Below are 18,252 nucleotides of genomic sequence, written 5' to 3'. Positions count from 1 at the left end.
CCTCCTCTTCGTCTCCCTGGTCCGTAGTGACATGATGTTATCTAAAGACTCTTTCTTTTTCAGAGAGCCCCTACATCATGCTGGGGATCTGGCGCTCCCCGCCCCTCCCCCGTCCGCGCACGGTGACACAGCGAATCACCACGGACGCGTCTGAGCTGTCGCCCAGACACCCCAGGGGGGAAACACAGCCAATCAGGTCGTCTTGGTGTAGCATCGGGCGGACGGGGGTGGGGGGGGTGGGGGGTGGGGGGGGGGCGGTAGATGGTTTCGAGGCTGAGTGCATCCCCAGTGACCCGCACGGGAGCAGATGTCCGGGGAGATCAGCTGGAGATCTCTTGAACCTGCTTCAGTTCTGCAGGGGAGGAGGAGGGCGGCGGGCTGGGGCTGGGGCTGGGGGAGGAAGGGGGCGGGGGCAGACCTGGCATGTTGCCCCTCTGCACTGACAGAGAGAAAACAAGCGAACACGTCGCCTCGGTGCGTGCATCCTGCACGTCGCCTACAGCCCCCCCCCCCTCCCCACTCCAAATGGCACGTGCCAGGCAGCTATAGACAGTGTGCATGCATGAGGCATGGCCTGTGTGTCAGAATTGTACATACGGCTTGATTGGGAATCAGCCAAATGGATGTGGACAAAATGTCCTCCCAGATCAAGCAGAACCGTATAGAGGTCAGGACGTTCCCAGACCTACAGAGGCTGTTTTATCCACACGTGTTCAGAACCACGGCCTACAGTCTATTTTATGACCGTGTGTGTGTGCTGTACTGGACATGAGAGGCGGATTACAATGGGGTCTTGACCGACACTCTAAGCTCGCGCTGTTAATATGGAAACTGGAGGGGCCGGGCGTGTGTTGTGGGTCCTGTCACGTTTGGGCTGATATCCTGCCGCTAAAATGTTTCAGCTCTGCAACCAGAGAACCTCGTGTAGAGGAGGATAAGCACGCACACACACGCACACACACACACATACACATACACACATACACACAACAGACACTTGCATCGTGGTTCTTCTCCCTCCCCTTGATGCAGTCCTTCTCTTCCTCTCCTCGTCCTGTTCATCTCCTTGCTATCCTTTTCCTCCTCCTCCTCCTGCCCCTTCCTCATGTCCTCACTCTTAAGCCAGGCCAGTCAGAGCTCGTGATTTGACACCGAGCCAGAGAGATGAGCCCTTCAGTAAGCTTCTGACCTTTGTTCATTAGCATGCTTAAAGGTCAGGGGGTTAAGTGTCCTTCTCGCTCTCGCTACGAAGATGTCGGAGCGGAGCGTTCTGTAATCATCCAGAGAGGACCTGACTCTGTCTCTCACACCCAGCGGCCGTCTCAGAGTGGAAGGGGGCGAGCGCGAGGGAGAGAGAGAGGGGAAACCAGAAGAGGAGAGAGCGAGAGCAAGAGAGCTTTGGGCTGGCCTTTGAGGCGAGACCATAAACAGTGTAATGTGGGTGATGTACAGTGCTGTGGAGCAGTGGTTCTCAACATGGGGGGCGCGTAGAGATCCGAAGGGGGTGGGGGGGGTGCCATTAGTTTACTTTACAATAAAAAAATACAATCAGACAAAGCATATTTTGTGTACTCAGTGTATTTCTTATTGCATTTAAAGTAGTACAAAAACAAGTAGGCTAGGCTGATTCAGCCGTTATTTCATTGAGGATTTTACCTCATTTGCTCGGGTCAGGGATTCCTTCAGTTGTCCAGGAAAAGACCTTTCAGTTGCCATAGAGGAGCAATTTAGTCGAATTAAAGAGCGACACCAGACTGCGACACCTCTTTAGCTCTTGCTCTCTACCTTTTGTTTTGGTTGAGTGTGTGAATATCCTCAGTTGACTGATGCCGCCGTAAAAGTGCTTACTTCCATTTGCCTCAACTTATCTGTGCGAGGCCGGGTTTTCAAAATGTACTGCCTTGAAAACAAAGTATAGAAACCGTCTCCAGGTGGAGGATGACATCAGCCTTGCGCTGTCTGACAGTGAACAGTGAATCGCTTCTTTGTAAAAACAAGCAAGCGCTGGTGTCCCACTGATAACTTGATGTCTTGGCCAACCAGACAGACCTCTCTCCTATAACTTGTACGCAAAGGTTTTTAGAACCTAGAGTTCTCTTGTTGACAGTAGTTCAGAAGCATTTTTCATAATTGAAGAGCATGTTTCATACCTGTGTCAGTTATAGTTTTATCAAAGATCTCAAATCTTACAAGTTATGAAAAGTAAACAAAACAAAAATACAAAAAAACATATCCTTCTATCTCTTTATCCACCCACCCACCCACCCACCCACCCACCCACCCACCCACCTACCTACCTACCTACCTACCTACCTACCTACCTACCTACCTACCTACCTACCTACCCACCTACCTACCCACCTACCTACCTACCCACCTACCTACCTACCCATTGAGCCACACCCACCTACCCACCAACCCATCCATCTATATACTATCAATCTAGGGTGTGTGTGTATGGGGGGTGGGGGGACACATGATCTGGAAGGCTTGGGGGGGCTTTAGTTCCAAAAAGCTGAGAACCCCTGCTGTAGAGTTTTAATGAGATTCATGGTGCCAAACTCTGCCACTAGGGGTGCTCCTGAGCTCTGGTTGGGTTACCCACTGTCAGGGATCACTTCAGAAAGTTCTCTGGCCTGTAAGGTGAAACGGGTTCAGTGTTGTTTGTGGACTGGATTGTTGAAATCATATCTTTATTTTAAGTAACGTAACTGGTTGATACATACAGTACATACATTCAGAGTCACTGAACTGAGGGAACGTACGCCTAACTAATCTTTTTGTTTCTCTGTGTGTGTGTCTTATCTCCTATCTGTGTGTGTGTGTGTGTGTGTGTGTACTCCAGGAAGGCCCAGGAGCAGGATAAGAAGGTGGTGTTGGCGGGATGTGTTCCCCAGGCCCAGCCCAGGATGGACTACCTCAAAGGCCTCAGCATCATAGGGGTGGGTCTCCAGTACCAGATAAACACATCAGCTACCTGTATCTGCCGTCTCCAGCAGCGCATATATATATATATATAAGTGTGTCCAAACTTGACTGATACTGTATATACATACACACAGCTAAACAACCTGCTCAGGTGAGGTCTCTGGGGTAAAGGCCACCAGTTGTTAGAATATACCTGCCATTCTCCTGCCTGGTGGCATCAAGACCCAGAGACGTGACCTAGCAGGATGTAGCGTGCCTAAGATAAATGTTTGACGAGCCCCTGGCATTGCTGGGGCTGCCCACTCTCCCCCGGGCTTGTCATCCACACAAAGGCTAGGTCTGCCATCGGGCTAAACAATAGGCTCCTTTTGACTGTTGGTGAATGAGCCAGGTGACAGCAGTTACAGTCACCACTCCCTCTTTTATCAAGGTATCACAATCGCCTCATGCAAATGAGCCCCCACCCCCCCATTCACACGGACATTTGCATGTCCCACCAACGGCATTCCAATTTGGATTTCCAATGTTATTGGAACCCTTAAGGATATACAGGGAAATGGTAGATAGTATGTAAATGTGTAAAAGGCATAGATAATATGTACATAATATATAAATGGGTAATGCAGTCAGTGGTGGAGGTCCCCAGCTCTAATAAACTCACCAGCTGGTGTGGGGGCAGCACCTCAGGCTGATGTACGTCTTTATTGAATCTGATTACATTATTCATGGTATAGGACATTTAATGCAACATCTGATGTTCATGTTTATTAAGCAGACAAGCTCAGCAACAGTCAACAAAACGTATACCGTCCGTGGTTGCGGGGCCTCCGGATTAATTGAACGAAGCTTATTTACTCGCCAGCCAGTTAAACCAACATCATTTTGATTTGATTTGACTCGCAGGCACACTGACAGGCAAACAGACGAGCAGGCAGTCCAAGTTGTGAAGGACAACTTTGAGTGAGAAACAGAAGGGGTTTGCCGTAATTGGTTCCAGAGCTGTTTATGACCCATAGGATATAGATGCTCTATCAAATCTGAGCCTTTCCAGCGTTGCCTCTGCCTTCTCTAACTAATCTTCCTCACCAGCTCATCCTCCTCTCTCCCACCTGCCTGTCTCCAGGTGCAGCAGATCGACAGAGTGGTGGAGGTGGTGGACGAGGCCATGAAAGGTGAGACAGCCCACGCAGCAAGATGGACTGTGTACAGTCCCCCCCCCCATCCCCCTTTTGCACACGTTTATCTGTGCCCACGGCCTTCACTTTGTCTGCCGCCTCCAATCCCTCCATCACGCCTGGCAGCTAAGCATTGATATGGAGAGAGAGGGAGAGGGAGAGAGGGAGATGGGAGAGGGAGCAAAAGAAAGAGAGACATTGTTTGCTTGGATGTGTTCCTCTTGGTCTGTGATGGTGTCTTCACAATAGACATACCCTTGTGCTGCTGCGTGTGTACACCTCATTCTCTCCTTCTTTCATAGCCGTGGCAACAGGCCACTCTTGGAGAAGAAAAGAAAGCCCACTATTCAGTAAACCCGAGACAACACATTTATAAAGTACAATTTCCAGAAACACTAAACGCCCGATAAGGAGTGATAAAAGAAAAGATAACTATTGTGGCGCACTACAATGATAACTGCTTACAAAGGCAGAATGAACACTCTTTTTGAAATAATTGACATTGTACATATTTTCCCTGCGAGACAAGCTGCCATTTAGCTATCAGGGATTCTCTGTCTTTTTCTCTCTCTCTCTCTGAATCCATCCCCACAGTCATGTGGGATTGTGGGGCCCAAAGCCCCGCGCTCTTCATCTTGTCATCTCCCTCTTCTTCCTCCTGTGATCAGGTGGACAGGTGAGGCAGCTCCCAGACTCCTGCTGATCGCTCCTCCTGAGCTCCCCCACCAGCCCCCTCCAGCACTTCTCCACCTCCCTCTCTCCTCTCACCCTCTCTCGTCTCCTCTCCGTCCTTCTCTCACGCTGGCAATCCATGAAAGACACGGGAGGGAGAGAGAGAGAGAGAGAGGGAGAGAGTGTCCCCCAGCAGAGATAAGTGGGGGGTGAAGATGAGCGATTCAAAGAGTCTGACCGTATTTCTGACAGAGCGCGGGAGGGGGAGAGAGCACAGTGGGGTGGGACTCCCCATGTCTCAAGGACTCTTTGGGTTCTGTTATTGTCATGAAAGCAGAAGTTTCCCTGGGTTCACAGAGGTCAGGAAGTGTAGTTCAGTGTAAATAATCTCTCTCCCCTCCACTTTCTAGCTTTGTGTGTGTGGTGTGTGGCAGACCTTTGGTAATACATTCCAGTGTCTCCTTTTTGTGTGTTTGATGCAAAGGTCACTCGGTGCGTCTGCTGGGTCAGAAGAAGGATAAAGGCAAGCGTCTGGGTGGGGCCCGATTGGATCTGCCCAAGATTAGGAAGAACCCCCTCATAGAAATCATTTCTATCAATACGGGGTAAGCGCTTTTATTCATTCATTTTTATTTTTTCCTTTTGAAAAACGCCTCTCTCGTCCCTTTCTCATAAAATATTCAGCATCACCTGAGAATTCAATTTCTCTCTTCCCTCCTGCTGTCACACACACACACACACACACACACACACACACACACACACACACACACACACACACACACACACACACACACACACACACTGCACAGACACACACCATGTTCCAACCAAGCCATCGAATCCCCTCTGTGCTCCTGATTGTTTCAATTTGTTGTGATCTCTGTGTGCGTGTGTGTGTGCGCGTGTGTGTGTATTGCTGCAAGCTTCATTGCTGTGTGCCAGAAGATTAAACATATTTGCTTTTTGGAGCAATATATTACCAGGTCCCAGGTCCCTCTATATCCAGGCTTTCATTACTGTTGTGCTTCCGAAAACAAGATCACACAGCCTTAGCTCGGAGAATAGACTTGGACTGACTTCATGCTTGACTGTCTGTCTGTCTGTCTGTCTGTGTGTCTGTCTGTGTTTTCCTAAACTGCCCATGTAGACTTTACCTACAGCAGTTATCACAGCCTCCAGCACACTCCAGAGCTTGAGTGTTTCACCTCGGCGCCTACCTGAGCAGTTACCTCAGCCACCTACCTTGAGTCAACCTGAGTCCTGAGTCAGGACGTTGGAATCCATGACTCTGTCCTTTACCTGTGGCTCTGGAACGTTCTGAAGCATTATATCCGAGACGCCAGGCCTGAAAGAGCCTTTTGTTCTCCTTCAGCACTGACAGCCTCTCTGACTCAAGTCTGATGGCATAACACTTCCTTCCACTCAGGTTTCATCCCATCCCTGATGTCACCCGCCACGGAGCAACTTCCTGCTGCCCTTCCCTGTCTCAGTTTGTTGTCTCGTTGCCGTGGTGACCTTCAACCGACAGGGTGTTCTTGATTCTCTCAGAACCAGCGGGGAACACTGAGGAGGACAGACCAACAGCAGGTCAAACAGGATGTAGGAGACACTCCTGAAAGGAGGGGGTGAGGGGGCAAGAGGGCAAGGGGTCTCAACCCAGCGCTAGAAATGCACAATTCTTCAACCCCACCCACCCACCCGCCCGTCCGTCCGTCCGTCAGTCATTGCTTTAATCAAATCAATTAAAATCAACTCAAAGTTGATTTGTGTAGCCCTTTTTTCCAGTCACAGAGGGCTTTGCAAAAGCCCATAGAACCGCACTCGATACATACCCTGTCAACCCTGGAGAAAACATTAGATGCAACAGCACCCGAGACTCCTCGCTGTGGACTGGTCTTCTCTGACCGCACACACACACTTTCACTCTGATCAATTCAGTGGTCCATCTCTCTCAGAAGTGAAGGCATTTGAGTTTTGCTGTTGTTCGATTGCTTTTTTGACGAGGACTTACCTGCTGGTCACAGAGCATGTATGGCGTCCTGGGGTGCGTGCTGCCGTGGGGAGCGTGTTGCCGTGGAGAGCATGCTGGCGTTCCAGCGTGCAGGCGTCTTGTGTCAAGTTGTGAGCTGTGTCGGCCACAGCAGGTAGTGAGGCCAGAACAGGGAGGCCAACACAAAGCCATCACTGGGGTACGGAACCCAATTTATCACTCTGCTGCCCGGTGATTGTGTGTGCGTGTGTGTGTACAGTACATGTGTTTCTTATTTATTTTTGAGGCTATAGGTCAGCAGGGGTCACCTTGTTTTGAACCTCAGTGTGACCAGAACTCATCCATCCCGTCTCTGAGCTTCTTTTTATACGGGCCCTTTATGTCCAATTACCCAGAGGGCTGGAGAGAGGAGAACCTCAGGGGTTTCTACAGGGGGGTTTGTTGGAGACGGACACATGTCTCTGTAGGGAGCTGACTGGACTCATCACCTGCTCAGAAAGCTGTTAGCGAGCATCAGCGGAGAAGCCCTGTAGCACCGAGAACAGATTAAGCAGCATGCAATGGTGTGTGTGTGTCTGCGTGGTGCGTGTGTGCCTGTGCGTGTGTCTTTGTGTGTGTTCCACGTTGTTTCTCATACATACCTACCTAGACAAGGTCTCGTCTGCGCCGCTAAGAGCCTGCATCGCCCCAGTGCCTCGCCCCAGCGCACCCTTGGATAGCGGTGCAGCCTGGCTCCCTCTGATGTGCTTCCTGTAATCTGCAAGTTTGTACGACAGCGCAGAGAACACCGCCCCACAGCAGCATGCCAGGTTAATTAGAAAACTCCTCCCCCGGCGACGCGTAGCGACAAACGAGATGAAAAGACACCTTGAGATGCCAAGCGTGTATTTCCTTCGTGGGTTGGAAGTGTAGGCGTGGGACTTGTAGTTCTTTACCCTCTTTGCGGTCCCTCTGATTAGATTGGGCGACTTGTTTTGTTATTACTTTGATCGCTTGCCACTGCTGCTTGTACAAAAAAAGAAAAACAACAAACTTTGGGGTGATGGAGTTTTAAGGTGGGTGAGGAGTTGTGTTCAGCAGGATTGTGCTGGTCAGCAGGGAATCACTATCAGTTTATAGCAGCATGATTAAATGCACAGTGTTTGTAAGGATTTGCCAGATTTGGGTCAATTGTCTGATCCCTACCCAATAACGTTTTGACTTAACCTTGTATAACTTCACCACTCGAGTGAGAGCTAAACCCCCTCAGAATGTACTTATTGTTGGAGATGAGGCCAAACAGATGGGTTTTTAGGTAGAAATTCCAGTCCGGGAGCCGATGACGCGGTGGGTGTGTGTAACCATGACGTCTTATGTGTCAAACACAGCACTCTACCGTTCCACCAAGAGGTCGCCAGGGGTCACAGCCCTGCCTGTCTCTCCTGCCAACCTCCTGTTGATGGAGACTGCCTGCTGTTACATCCCAGCGCGTGTGCCGGCGTGTGCATGTGTGCGTGTCCCTACATCCCTCCCTCTCAGCCCAGTGGTCTTGTGTCCCTCCTGGGCAGAGGGCCGGTCGAAGGTCTGACCTCCTGTCTGGTGCCTGACAGGTCGGAGAGTGGAGGGGCTGGACTGGGGGTCCTGGACTGGGGGTCCTGCAGGGGCCAGGACACAGCTGGACTCCCCTCCTGCCCTCTCCCAGATCCTCAGGGCTCCACAACCTTAAGAGAACCTGCACTAGTGCTGGTCTTTGCATACCAAATACCCCCAGTGTCCTGCATGAAGCCGGTGTGCATAGAGTACAGTCATCTGCTTATAGAACCTGGTCAGATTGGAGGCTCTGCTAAGTATGATGTTGATAATGAGGAACAGACTTCTTCCTTTTAACCCAGCTAACCGAAGGGGGGAGGGCGGTTGGTTGGTTGGTTGGCCCGTCAGTAATTTCCTGTCCAAAAAGGGGCGTGTTTACGGTAACACTGTTGACATGCTGGCAGAGACGAGCAAACGAGGAAGCTGCCTGGCAAGAAGGATGACTCAGCAAGGCTGGCAGACACACCAACGAATGGATAGACAGGCAGGCAGCCAGATAGATAGACAGACAGACATACAGACAGGTAGACTAGACAGGCAGGCCGACAGACAGACCTCCAGATGGCCCCTGTCTAGCCAGCACAGACGGACAGTGTTGTCATGCTCAGTGATAAGTTGTCCCCTAAGCAGGGGGGCTTTTGACAGGATCAGTAGGAGAATAGCAGCCTCTGCCTCCTCCCTCTGCTCTCCACTTCTCTCAATATCACTACTGCACAGCACTGGAGCACACACACGCATCATCTATACCAGCCAGCCAGCAACTCGGTTCCAAACATGTGTGCTAACCTGACTGACCCCCCTAGCAACACCAACCCAAGCAAGCAGTTAACCTGGCGTCTGGGAATACCTATGACATTCAATTAAATTAGAAATTGATTTACAATATTAGTTTCATTAGGTTTGGTATTAATGTATACGCCTATTAAATCAAATTAAATTGATTTCCACTCCTATTAATTTCCTTCCCATTAAAAAGTAAAAGTAATTCTGTGCAGCTGTTGGAATCCTCCAATGCCCTGTAGCTATGCTAATTGTGTTAGCAGTTGTAACCAATTAAACAAGAACATTTACGTAGAACAGGCAGAGGAAGGCTGCTTGATGAGAAAGAAAATTTTAAATTGTCACTCATCATAAATACATTTTTTACTTGTTTATTCTTTTTTGTTTACCCATGATGCCTTACCAGAGACTTTGTGTACAACACTGTGTTAGCGTGGGCTAATCGTGACACTGTTGCTTCATAGGGAAACACAAGACGACTTGTTTGATTGGCTGTGGGGCAGGGGTCAGCACCAGGCGCTTCCAGCACGCGCTGGAGGGCCTCGGGGTTGGCTTTCCCCGCTTGTTGGAAAGAAAATCCAGCATTCAGGGCCTGAGGGGCTTCTTAAACTTTACTGGCAAGAACACAAGGCGTGGTCAGGCTTCTCATTTCTACAGTATGCAAGTGGTGTCTGGTGGAGGTTTGTAGTCCATTTAGCTCGTGTGTGTGTGTGTGTGTGTGTGTGTAGCCTGAGGGATTGACAGTGAATGGGCTATTGTGAGGCGTCAAGGCGTGAAGATTCATCACTCATAAACAAGCTGTTTACCGTCATCAGTGACCTGGCCCATAAAACGGGAACCAGCGTTTTATAATAACGGCTCTCCCTCCCTCTGTTGATCTCGGTGTGGAGGGTGTGATGGTAAGACAGTCCGTTGAAGGGGTAATTCCAGTGTGTTTTCTCAAGCTTGGCCGGTCTAACTGTGTCTAATGGGCCTGCAGAGGAGCGGGGCAGCATGCTCTCCCCTCTGTGAGCAGCGTGTTGACAGGCCTGTCGCTAGACGCCAGCCTCACCAGCTCTCACCAGGCTCTGGAGAGACACTGAGGCCAGCAGGGCTCTGTCAGGGGGGAGACGGGGGGGGGGGGGGGGGAGGCCGGGGTTGTCTCGTCTCGGAGACGCCGCGCGCTCAGGAAGTATGAAATTGTTAATGGCGCTTGTGCTTTGTTTTAATGCCCACTCACGCCGGGGCTCGTCAGCCGTCCTGTCAAGGACAGGGATCGTCGGGACATTTTTGTACACACTGAAGGATTCTGTTGATCTGTTTGAGGAGCCTTGTTTATTATGGGACGTGGGATGTTTATCATGGGACGTGCCCGGTGAATGATGTTATTGGGCCCATGCGGCTCTGTTGCCAGGGGAAGCAGGCAGAAAGAGCCAGCTCATCCATACTTAGTAATGTCACCCACTTTTCCTAGGGATTAGTCTGTATGTTGTAAACATACTGTGTTTGGGTTGTGTGTGTGTTTGTGTGTGGGTGTGTGTGTGCGTGTCTCTGACTGGAGGCCTAAACAATCATCCTAACATTGTTTGTGAGCATTGTTTCCAGAGTTTGTTCCTGTGAGAGCTGCAGTGTGAGGCTGTGGATCTGCGAGATTGACTCTGTCTGGTTCCACGCTGAGAATGTCGTCAAACTCAGACACTTACTCGATTTATGAATTCCCACAGCCTGTGCTAGCTGTTGCACTGTAACTGCACTGTAGTCGTTCACTGCGAAGGTGTATGTGAGTTTATGTGTGGGTTGTGTGTGTGTGTTGTAGCCGGATGAGAGGCGCTGGTCCCATCGGCTGTTTCCTGAGTGATTTCAGATGCCCCCCACCACGGAACCCCCCAGCCTCCAGGCTCTATCCTCCAGCCCCTGGCCTCCAGCCCCCGGCCTCCAGCCCCCAGCCCCCACACAGCGCAGGAGAAACAAAGGCTCTTATCTGCCTGGCTGCTGACCTTAACTCATGATCCTGTGTGACAGGGGCTTTCCCTCCCTTGCCCCCCTCTTTCCCCATGACTGTGACTGTGGGGTCACGGGGACAGGAACGAGGGGGCTGCGGGCTGGGGCTGGGGGGGTCCAGATTTATGTGTTTGTGCTTTCTCTGTGTTGTCGTCACCATCGAGGGTCTTTAGCCTGGTCAGCTGTCCGTCCCCTCACACACGGTACAGGCAACACACAGCACGAGCACCAAACATAAAGGCAGCCCATCTCCTCGGTCATCACCGCTGCTCTCGTCTAACACGCACCTTCAGCCAGTCTTCAGTCCTCAGTCAGTTTGGTCTGTAGGCACCCAACCTTCTTTGTTGAAGAGCTGCATCAGGAGGACCTGTCTTTTGTGCCGGCACACAGACACTCCTCTGGTTGGTGCCACTCCCCCCTCCTCTCTTCCTCACCCCTTAATGAATGTGATGAAACTGTGTTCGAACTCGCTGCGTCCAAGCTCAAGGTTTAATTCCGCTTATTGATTTTTTGTGGCGGCAAGGATTTATGAAAAGGGCAGGGTGAATGATCCCTCTGTGAGTTCATAGGAGATGATATGATGTTATAGAGGAGAGACGAGAGGCTTCACTCTCTCACCTGTTTTCCCCACAGGGCCTGTCGACACACAATGAAAATACCTCCTCCCCTCTCCTCTCCGTTTCTCTCCCCCTTTCCTCTCCTTCTCTCCTCTTCTCCTCTCCTTTCCTTTCCTTTCCTTTCCTCTTCTCCTCTCCTCTCCTCTTCTCCTCTCCTCTCCTTTCCTCTCCTCTTCTCCTTTCCTCTTCTCCTCTCCTCTCCTTTCCTCTCCCCTTCTCTCCTTTCTTCTCCCCTTCTCTCCTTTCTTCTCCTCTTCTCTCCTTTCCTCTTCTCCTCTCCTCTCCTCTCCTCTCCTCTTGTTTCCTCTCTTCTCCTTTCCTCTTCTACTCTCCCTTCCTCTTTTCCTCCGTCCTCTCCTTTCCTCTCCCCTTCTCTTCTCCTCTCCTTTCCTTTCCTCTTCTCCTCTCCTTTCCTCTCCCCTTCTCTTCTCCTCTCCTTTCCTTTCCTCTTCCCTTCTCCTTTCCTCTGCTCGGTAGGCCAGGTTGTGAACCCCTTCAGGTGTTCCAGCGTCTATCCTCCAGTCCTACCCTGACCTCCTCCTCAGACACCCCAGTCCCTCTCTCTGGGTACAACCTGTCAATCTCAACTTCCATACGTTTGTCTACCCGGGAAAGGACTTCCTGCTGTGCTTCGCCTTTCTATTCAGGATTGTCGTGCCACCTATACCTCACTGAGCAGGCTTGCTTCCTCTCAGCTTCCCCGTGTGATTTGATCTGCCGTCACATCCTTGACGGGTCGTGGGAGGTTCTGAAGAAGCACTGCTGGATGCACAGGGGCGTTTGATTTGCTCTACTTGGCGTGCCCTTTTGGTGCGGTAATGATGTGACGGTTCGATATGCCCGATTTGGAACGTTTGACAATGGAGATTGAAACATGGCAGCGTTGAATCATGCGATGATAATTTTCATTTGTATGCACTACCAATTTGTGTTTGGGTGTGTGTAGTACAGTGAAGTGTATAAGATTCTCAGTGATATCACTCTTCTCGTTGTCATAAAACTTCATCAGCGATTGTTCTTTATTTTCTGCACTTCATTTTGGAGTGTTTCATCGGGATCTGGTTCATCCAGCGCTTTCCACCCCCCATGCCAGGGGACATGGTTCTGTGTTGAAGAACAGCAGTGCTAGCTAGCTGCTCATGCTTTAGTACAAAACCCATCAAAAAAAATATCTCAAATGATCTCAAAAGTTAGACAAAGAGTGAGAAAGAGAAAAGGAGAGAGAGAGGAAGGGGAAAGACCAAGTGAGCAAAATGAAAAAAAAAAAAATCATTAGCCAAGTTTAAAAGCAAATTTAACTAGGCCTATGTGCACTTTGTAATTACAATTTTCCCCGGTAATTCCAGCGCAGCATCGTCACATGTGTCCTAGCCAGAATTAGAAGCAGGCCGTCAGCACTGAGCCCTAATGGAAGAGCTGTCTGCTCTCTCTAGGTACCCACTAGAATCCATTACCACACATTCACCACAGATGATAATTGCTTGAGATAATGTGCAGTATCTCCGAGTTATCTGAAGACAGAGGCACGCTGTGATGGGCTGTTTTCCCCAAGGAAAAATAAAAGAAACGTTTGAAGCCGAAAAAAGCAGTGAGGCCAAATGTGCTGATCCCCTCAGAATTGTAAAGTTGACTTTGACATCAGTGTGTGAACTTCTGCGCGTCGTCGCCTTTTTTTGGGTCCCGTTGCACTCGTCACTCTCGTGTATAAACGCACACGCACACACACGCACACACACACACGCACACACACGCACACACACACACGCACACACACACTGACATTTCTCCTCTTGTGTTGTCACATGTGACCTTCCCTGTCTCGTCAACACGAACATGACAGTAGACCAATCCTCCATGTCCCCACCCTCCCCCGCTCAGGCTGCGTTTGTGTCATCATGTCTTTAAGCTGAACCCTGTTCACATGCACGCCTTTAGATTCATCCTCCAATTAAAGAGGGGAAACCGCAGACACGCTTATCGTCATGGCTTAGTGCGTGTCTAGCGTGTGTTCTGAAGGAAGTGGCGTCCTCTCGGGTGCACCCTGCCATTGTGGGAGGGGGGGGGGGTCAAGTTAATTTATAACAGGCATCTGTTAGGGGGCCTGGATTAATAAATGGAGAGACCACTTTCTGTCCAGGGACCCTGTTTGTATTGAGTCATTGTGTTGTTTTTTGGAGGACTGTTTACAAGGTAAGATGGAGTCTCTCTCTCTCTCTCTCTCTCTCTCTCTCTCTCTCTCTCTTGTCCTCTCTCCTCTGTGAGACTGCCTGTCTTCCTGTCAGTGTCAGTTTGGACTGACAAACCAGTCTGAGCTCATTGTTTTGATGTTGAAACACAGCAGTGTGTCTTCTTGTCTCTCAGGATTAATGTGGAATGTGATCCATACTAGGGGCCTAGATCACATTAAAGTGTGTGGCGGGAGGGGGTCTAGACCCCTGGAGTGCTGTGTGTGTGTGTATCAGAATGATCTGTTTGTGTGTATCAAAAATGTGTGTGTGTGTGTGAGGAGGGGGGGCATTCAAGTACAGGACCCCATCTGTTTTGGTTTTCTCCCAGGCAAGGTCATGTGACCCTCTTGCCATCTTCAATGCCCACTCCAATCTAGCAAAGTGCCCCAGATAGACTCTGAACTCCCCCCCCCCCACCAAATCCCCCAGGAACCTCAGTTCACATCAGCTCCAGACCTCCAGATCATTTATAAACCTTTACAAGTATCCCCCCCCCACTCTGTCCCCCATCCACAATGGGGCATTTGCAGCTTGTAGGGCAACAAGATAAGAACATTCCAGATGAATTTATTTTCGTCCTCTCTGTCGGAAATAGACCTTTTTATTCTTAGCCGTGGGTACTGTGCCGCGTCTGTTCGGGGACTGGAGGCGGAGTGTTCTCCATTGGTTCTGGCGGCCGTGTTTACACGGCGCTCTCACAATCCCAGTCTCACGGCGGGATCATCAGCCGGGGCTGCATGACCACCGCTACGACAGCGGGGCCGAGCAGGAGGAGAGCGTCTGGGTTTATTCTGAGACCTGTTTCACGGCTCCCAGATGGGGTGGAGGGGGGGGGACGGGGGGCGGGACTGTCTCGTGTTGGCCCTCAGGCCTGTTCTCAAAGCATGTTTACAGTCGTTGCTCTTTGCAGGAGAGAGAGAGAGAGAGAGAGGGGGGGGGGGGGAAGAAAGACTGAAGTGTGAAAGGATAAAACTGCTGTTGTTACTGGGAGCACTGGGTTCTCTCTGGAGACAGAGATGGTGAGGAAGGGGAGGAGGGGAGGAGAGAAAGAGAGGAGGAGATAGTGAGGGAGGGAAGGAAGGAGCGAGGGAGTCAGAGAGAGATATACATGGATAGAGAAAGAAAGAGAGAAGCTCCAATATCGCCTGTTCCACGGTGGACGCTTATCAGAGAGATATCATTATGCTCACCTGTCCATGTGTCTGTTGCGCTCTACATGAAGCATGACACAAAGACCCCAGACATGTGCATTGATCCTGTCTGGAACTGGCTGGCCATTTACAGGAGCATTCATGTTCATCAGCGCTGTGTTTGAGAGAAAACACTGCTGCTTTTTCCAAAACCTTCCTTTGATCTAACACAGCGAGCTGTGTGGAAAACCTTAATGAGTCCTGCAGTATACTCTTTCCACATCACACACCGCCTGGTGTCTTCACAAACGTTTTCAGACAGGAAACAGTGTTTTGACATAAAATGATTTGAAAAGAGTGGTATTAATGTCTCTGTCTCTCTTTTTCTCTGTCACCCTCCCTCTCTCCCTCCACAGGTGTTTGAACGCGTGTACGTACTGTAAGACCAAGCATGCGAGAGGGGACCTGGCCAGCTACCCCATAGAGGAGCTGGTGGAGAGGGCCAAGCAGTCGTTCCAAGGTACGTCTCAACGCCCACAGACCGCCAGACAGACCGCCAGACAGACCGCCAGACAGACCGCCAGACAGACCGCCAGACAGAACGCCAGACAGACAGACAGACAGACAGACAGACAGACAGACAGACAGACAGACAGAACAGTGTGTTGTCATCTCCTCAGCAACTGTCTCCAGACAAGGAGACAGGAAGGGTCGCCTCCTCATCCTGCCTAACAGCCGCTTGATCGGACCCATCAATGGGTCCATCCAATCCCAGTGAAGGTCTTAAAACATGGCATGACTGTAGCCGTGAATCAGTTTACAGTCGTGATCTCCCGGGGTCACCAGTCGCAGAACAACAGCAGGCTTAGTCCAGTCTCCTAAACCAGAGGAGAGACGCAACAACACCAGGATCTCCCCTTCAGACCCCAGCATTCCATGACCACAACAAGATTATTTTGATAATGTGCTTTTGTCCAGTCCACTAATGTCCACGGGGTGGGGGGTGGGGGGGGGGGGGGGGGGCTGGATCACCAAGGGCAAGAATACGTCTTTATTCACTTATCTGGAGTGCAGCGGCTTTGACAGGATGGGGGGGCGGGGAAGGTATTAGAGGCCATCACAAACACATGTTGATGTTGTCGTTTATTGGGCCGCGCTGTCGCGGGCAACAGCCTCCACGCAGTCCGTTCTCGTTAGCAGTCAATCAACAGTCAGTCAGGGAAAAGCTCGGCGGCTGCTTCCCTGGCCTCTGACAGTGGAGCTTGGCTGGCTGGACTGGCGGTGTGTGTGTGTGTGTGCCGCTCTCTGACTTGTGGGCGAAACACTGTTTGAGCGTGTGCTTTTCCTGTCATGTAGTAGTGGAGCCCTGTGACAGACTATTTCCTGTTCTCTTGGCTTGTTGTGACAGTGGGACCGTGATACCTCTGGTACCGCTCTGCCATGTGGCTGCTTGGGAGGCGTGTGTGTGTGTGTGTGTGTGTGTGGGGGGGGTCATGTGTGTAAGCACGAGTTTGTCTGTGTGTATGTGAGCACTGGTGTGTGTGTGTGTGTGTGTGTGTGTGTGTGTGGGGGGGTCATGTGTGTAAGCACAAGTTTGTCTGTGTGTATGTGAGCACTGGTGTGTGTGTGTGTGTGTGTGTGTGGAGCGCCATGTGTGTAAGCACGTGTGTGTGGTGTTTTCTTCCTGTAGCAGCATGAAAGCAGAAGCTGGCTCTGGCCAGCCGTTAGACCTGGGGAAGCAGCCAGGGGAAGAGGGGCTGGTGTGTGTGTGTGTGTGCTGCTAAACTCAGACCCACAGGGGAACAGGAAGTAGGGGTTAGTAAGGGCGGGTGTCATTCTGGAGAAGTCGCTGAAAGACACTGCATTCTCTTATTTTGAAGTTTTGTGCCCCTCCCCCCCCACTCACACACACTCACACACACTTTCACACCCAGAATGGTGTTGTTGCGACAGTGCAAGGCCACAGTAGGTCTCACCACAAGCCCTGAGACTGCAGCTGCCTGCTGTTAGTGCTGCCTGCGTCCACGGTGACTCCAGCCTGGACCGCAGGGCCACCACGTCCCCTCACATGTGACTAACTGGCGCTAGGACCAGACTCCCCTCACCCTCTACCTGGGCTTATCTCACCCAGCTGAGCTTCACACACGGGCCCGTCAATTTGATTTGCGCCGCGTTTTCAAATGAAAAGCATAGGAATGAATGCTAATTCTGATTGGCCGGGCCGCCCTAGTGAGGTTTATCCTTTTATCTCTGAACTTTGAAAGGATTTATGTATTTATTCAAATGAGATTGGAGGTAAATAGCGTTGGCGAATGCTTGACAAAAAAAACGGAACCCTTTTTAAGTAATTTGAATTATTCAAATGGCTGTATGAATAAGTTCCCATCATGAGGCTTTTTACATAGATTTTCCCCACTGGAGTGTTTAGACAGTTCAGTGTTAATGTCTAACTCCTGCTGAGGGAGTGTGTGTGTGTGTGTGTGTGTGTGTGTGTGTGTGAGTGTGTGTGTGTGTGTGTGTGTGTGAGTGTGTGTGTGTATTCCGACATGAACTATTCTCTCACGCATGCACACACACACACACACACATAGACATACACAGACTGTCACTCCCACACCTATAGCTAGCTTGGGTTCTAATGATAGAACTACAGTAGAACAATAGAATCGAGCCCCGGCTCTGATAACACCAGCAGTCCACCAGGCAGGAACAACGTCACACTGTCTGGGTCTACCAAGTACGCTACAGTAATGTCTGTGTGTGTATGTCTATGTGTGTGTGTGTGTCTGTGTGTATGTCTGTGTGTGTGTGGGGAAAGTACACTCACACACACACACACACACACACACGTTGACTGAAGTGACCCTTTTGCAGCATGCACATGCACACATTGATGGGTGTTCGAAAATGGGTCGTGCAAACCTGCCCCCTGCCAGATTGCCTTTGGGACAAGGTGTGTATGTGTGTGTGAGGGAAACGAGTCAAACCCCTGTGACCCAGCGATGGGCCAGTATACGCCTGTCGCTGAGTGCATGTTTATGGTGTGTGTGTGTGTGTTTGCAATCCCCAGCATGGAGAAAGGGCCCAGGATTCAAACAAGCCTGGCCTCCCTGTACTGGAACATCTGGCTGCCAACTCTCTCACACTGCTCAACCTTGCAGGCTGCGTGTGTGTGTGTGC

At 50.6% G+C, this 18,252-nt stretch overlaps 1 protein-coding gene across 3 annotated transcripts in view; it reads left to right on the top strand.

Annotated features, from left to right (window-relative positions):
• The window catches only part of cdkal1 (CDK5 regulatory subunit associated protein 1-like 1), a 158,612-nt gene that overhangs the window by 40,963 nt on the left and 99,397 nt on the right, over window positions 1-18,252 (top strand). For all 3 annotated transcript variants that reach the window (XM_084708551.1, XM_084708553.1, XM_084708550.1), the window contains exons 5-8: window positions 2,846-2,942; window positions 4,052-4,100; window positions 5,260-5,380; window positions 15,489-15,592. In XM_084708551.1, coding sequence (XP_084564677.1) covers window positions 2,846-2,942; window positions 4,052-4,100; window positions 5,260-5,380; window positions 15,489-15,592 — 371 coding nt within the window. The remainder of the gene's footprint in view (window positions 1-2,845; window positions 2,943-4,051; window positions 4,101-5,259; window positions 5,381-15,488; window positions 15,593-18,252) is intronic.

This window comes from Hypomesus nipponensis, chromosome 2, assembly GCF_054491055.1.
Source record: "Hypomesus nipponensis isolate SF chromosome 2, ASM5449105v1, whole genome shotgun sequence".
In the NCBI taxonomy this organism is placed as follows: domain Eukaryota; kingdom Metazoa; phylum Chordata; class Actinopteri; order Osmeriformes; family Osmeridae; genus Hypomesus; species Hypomesus nipponensis.
The sequence above is the reverse complement of the archived record's forward strand: the minus strand, read 5'-3'. Positions and strand labels throughout refer to the sequence as shown.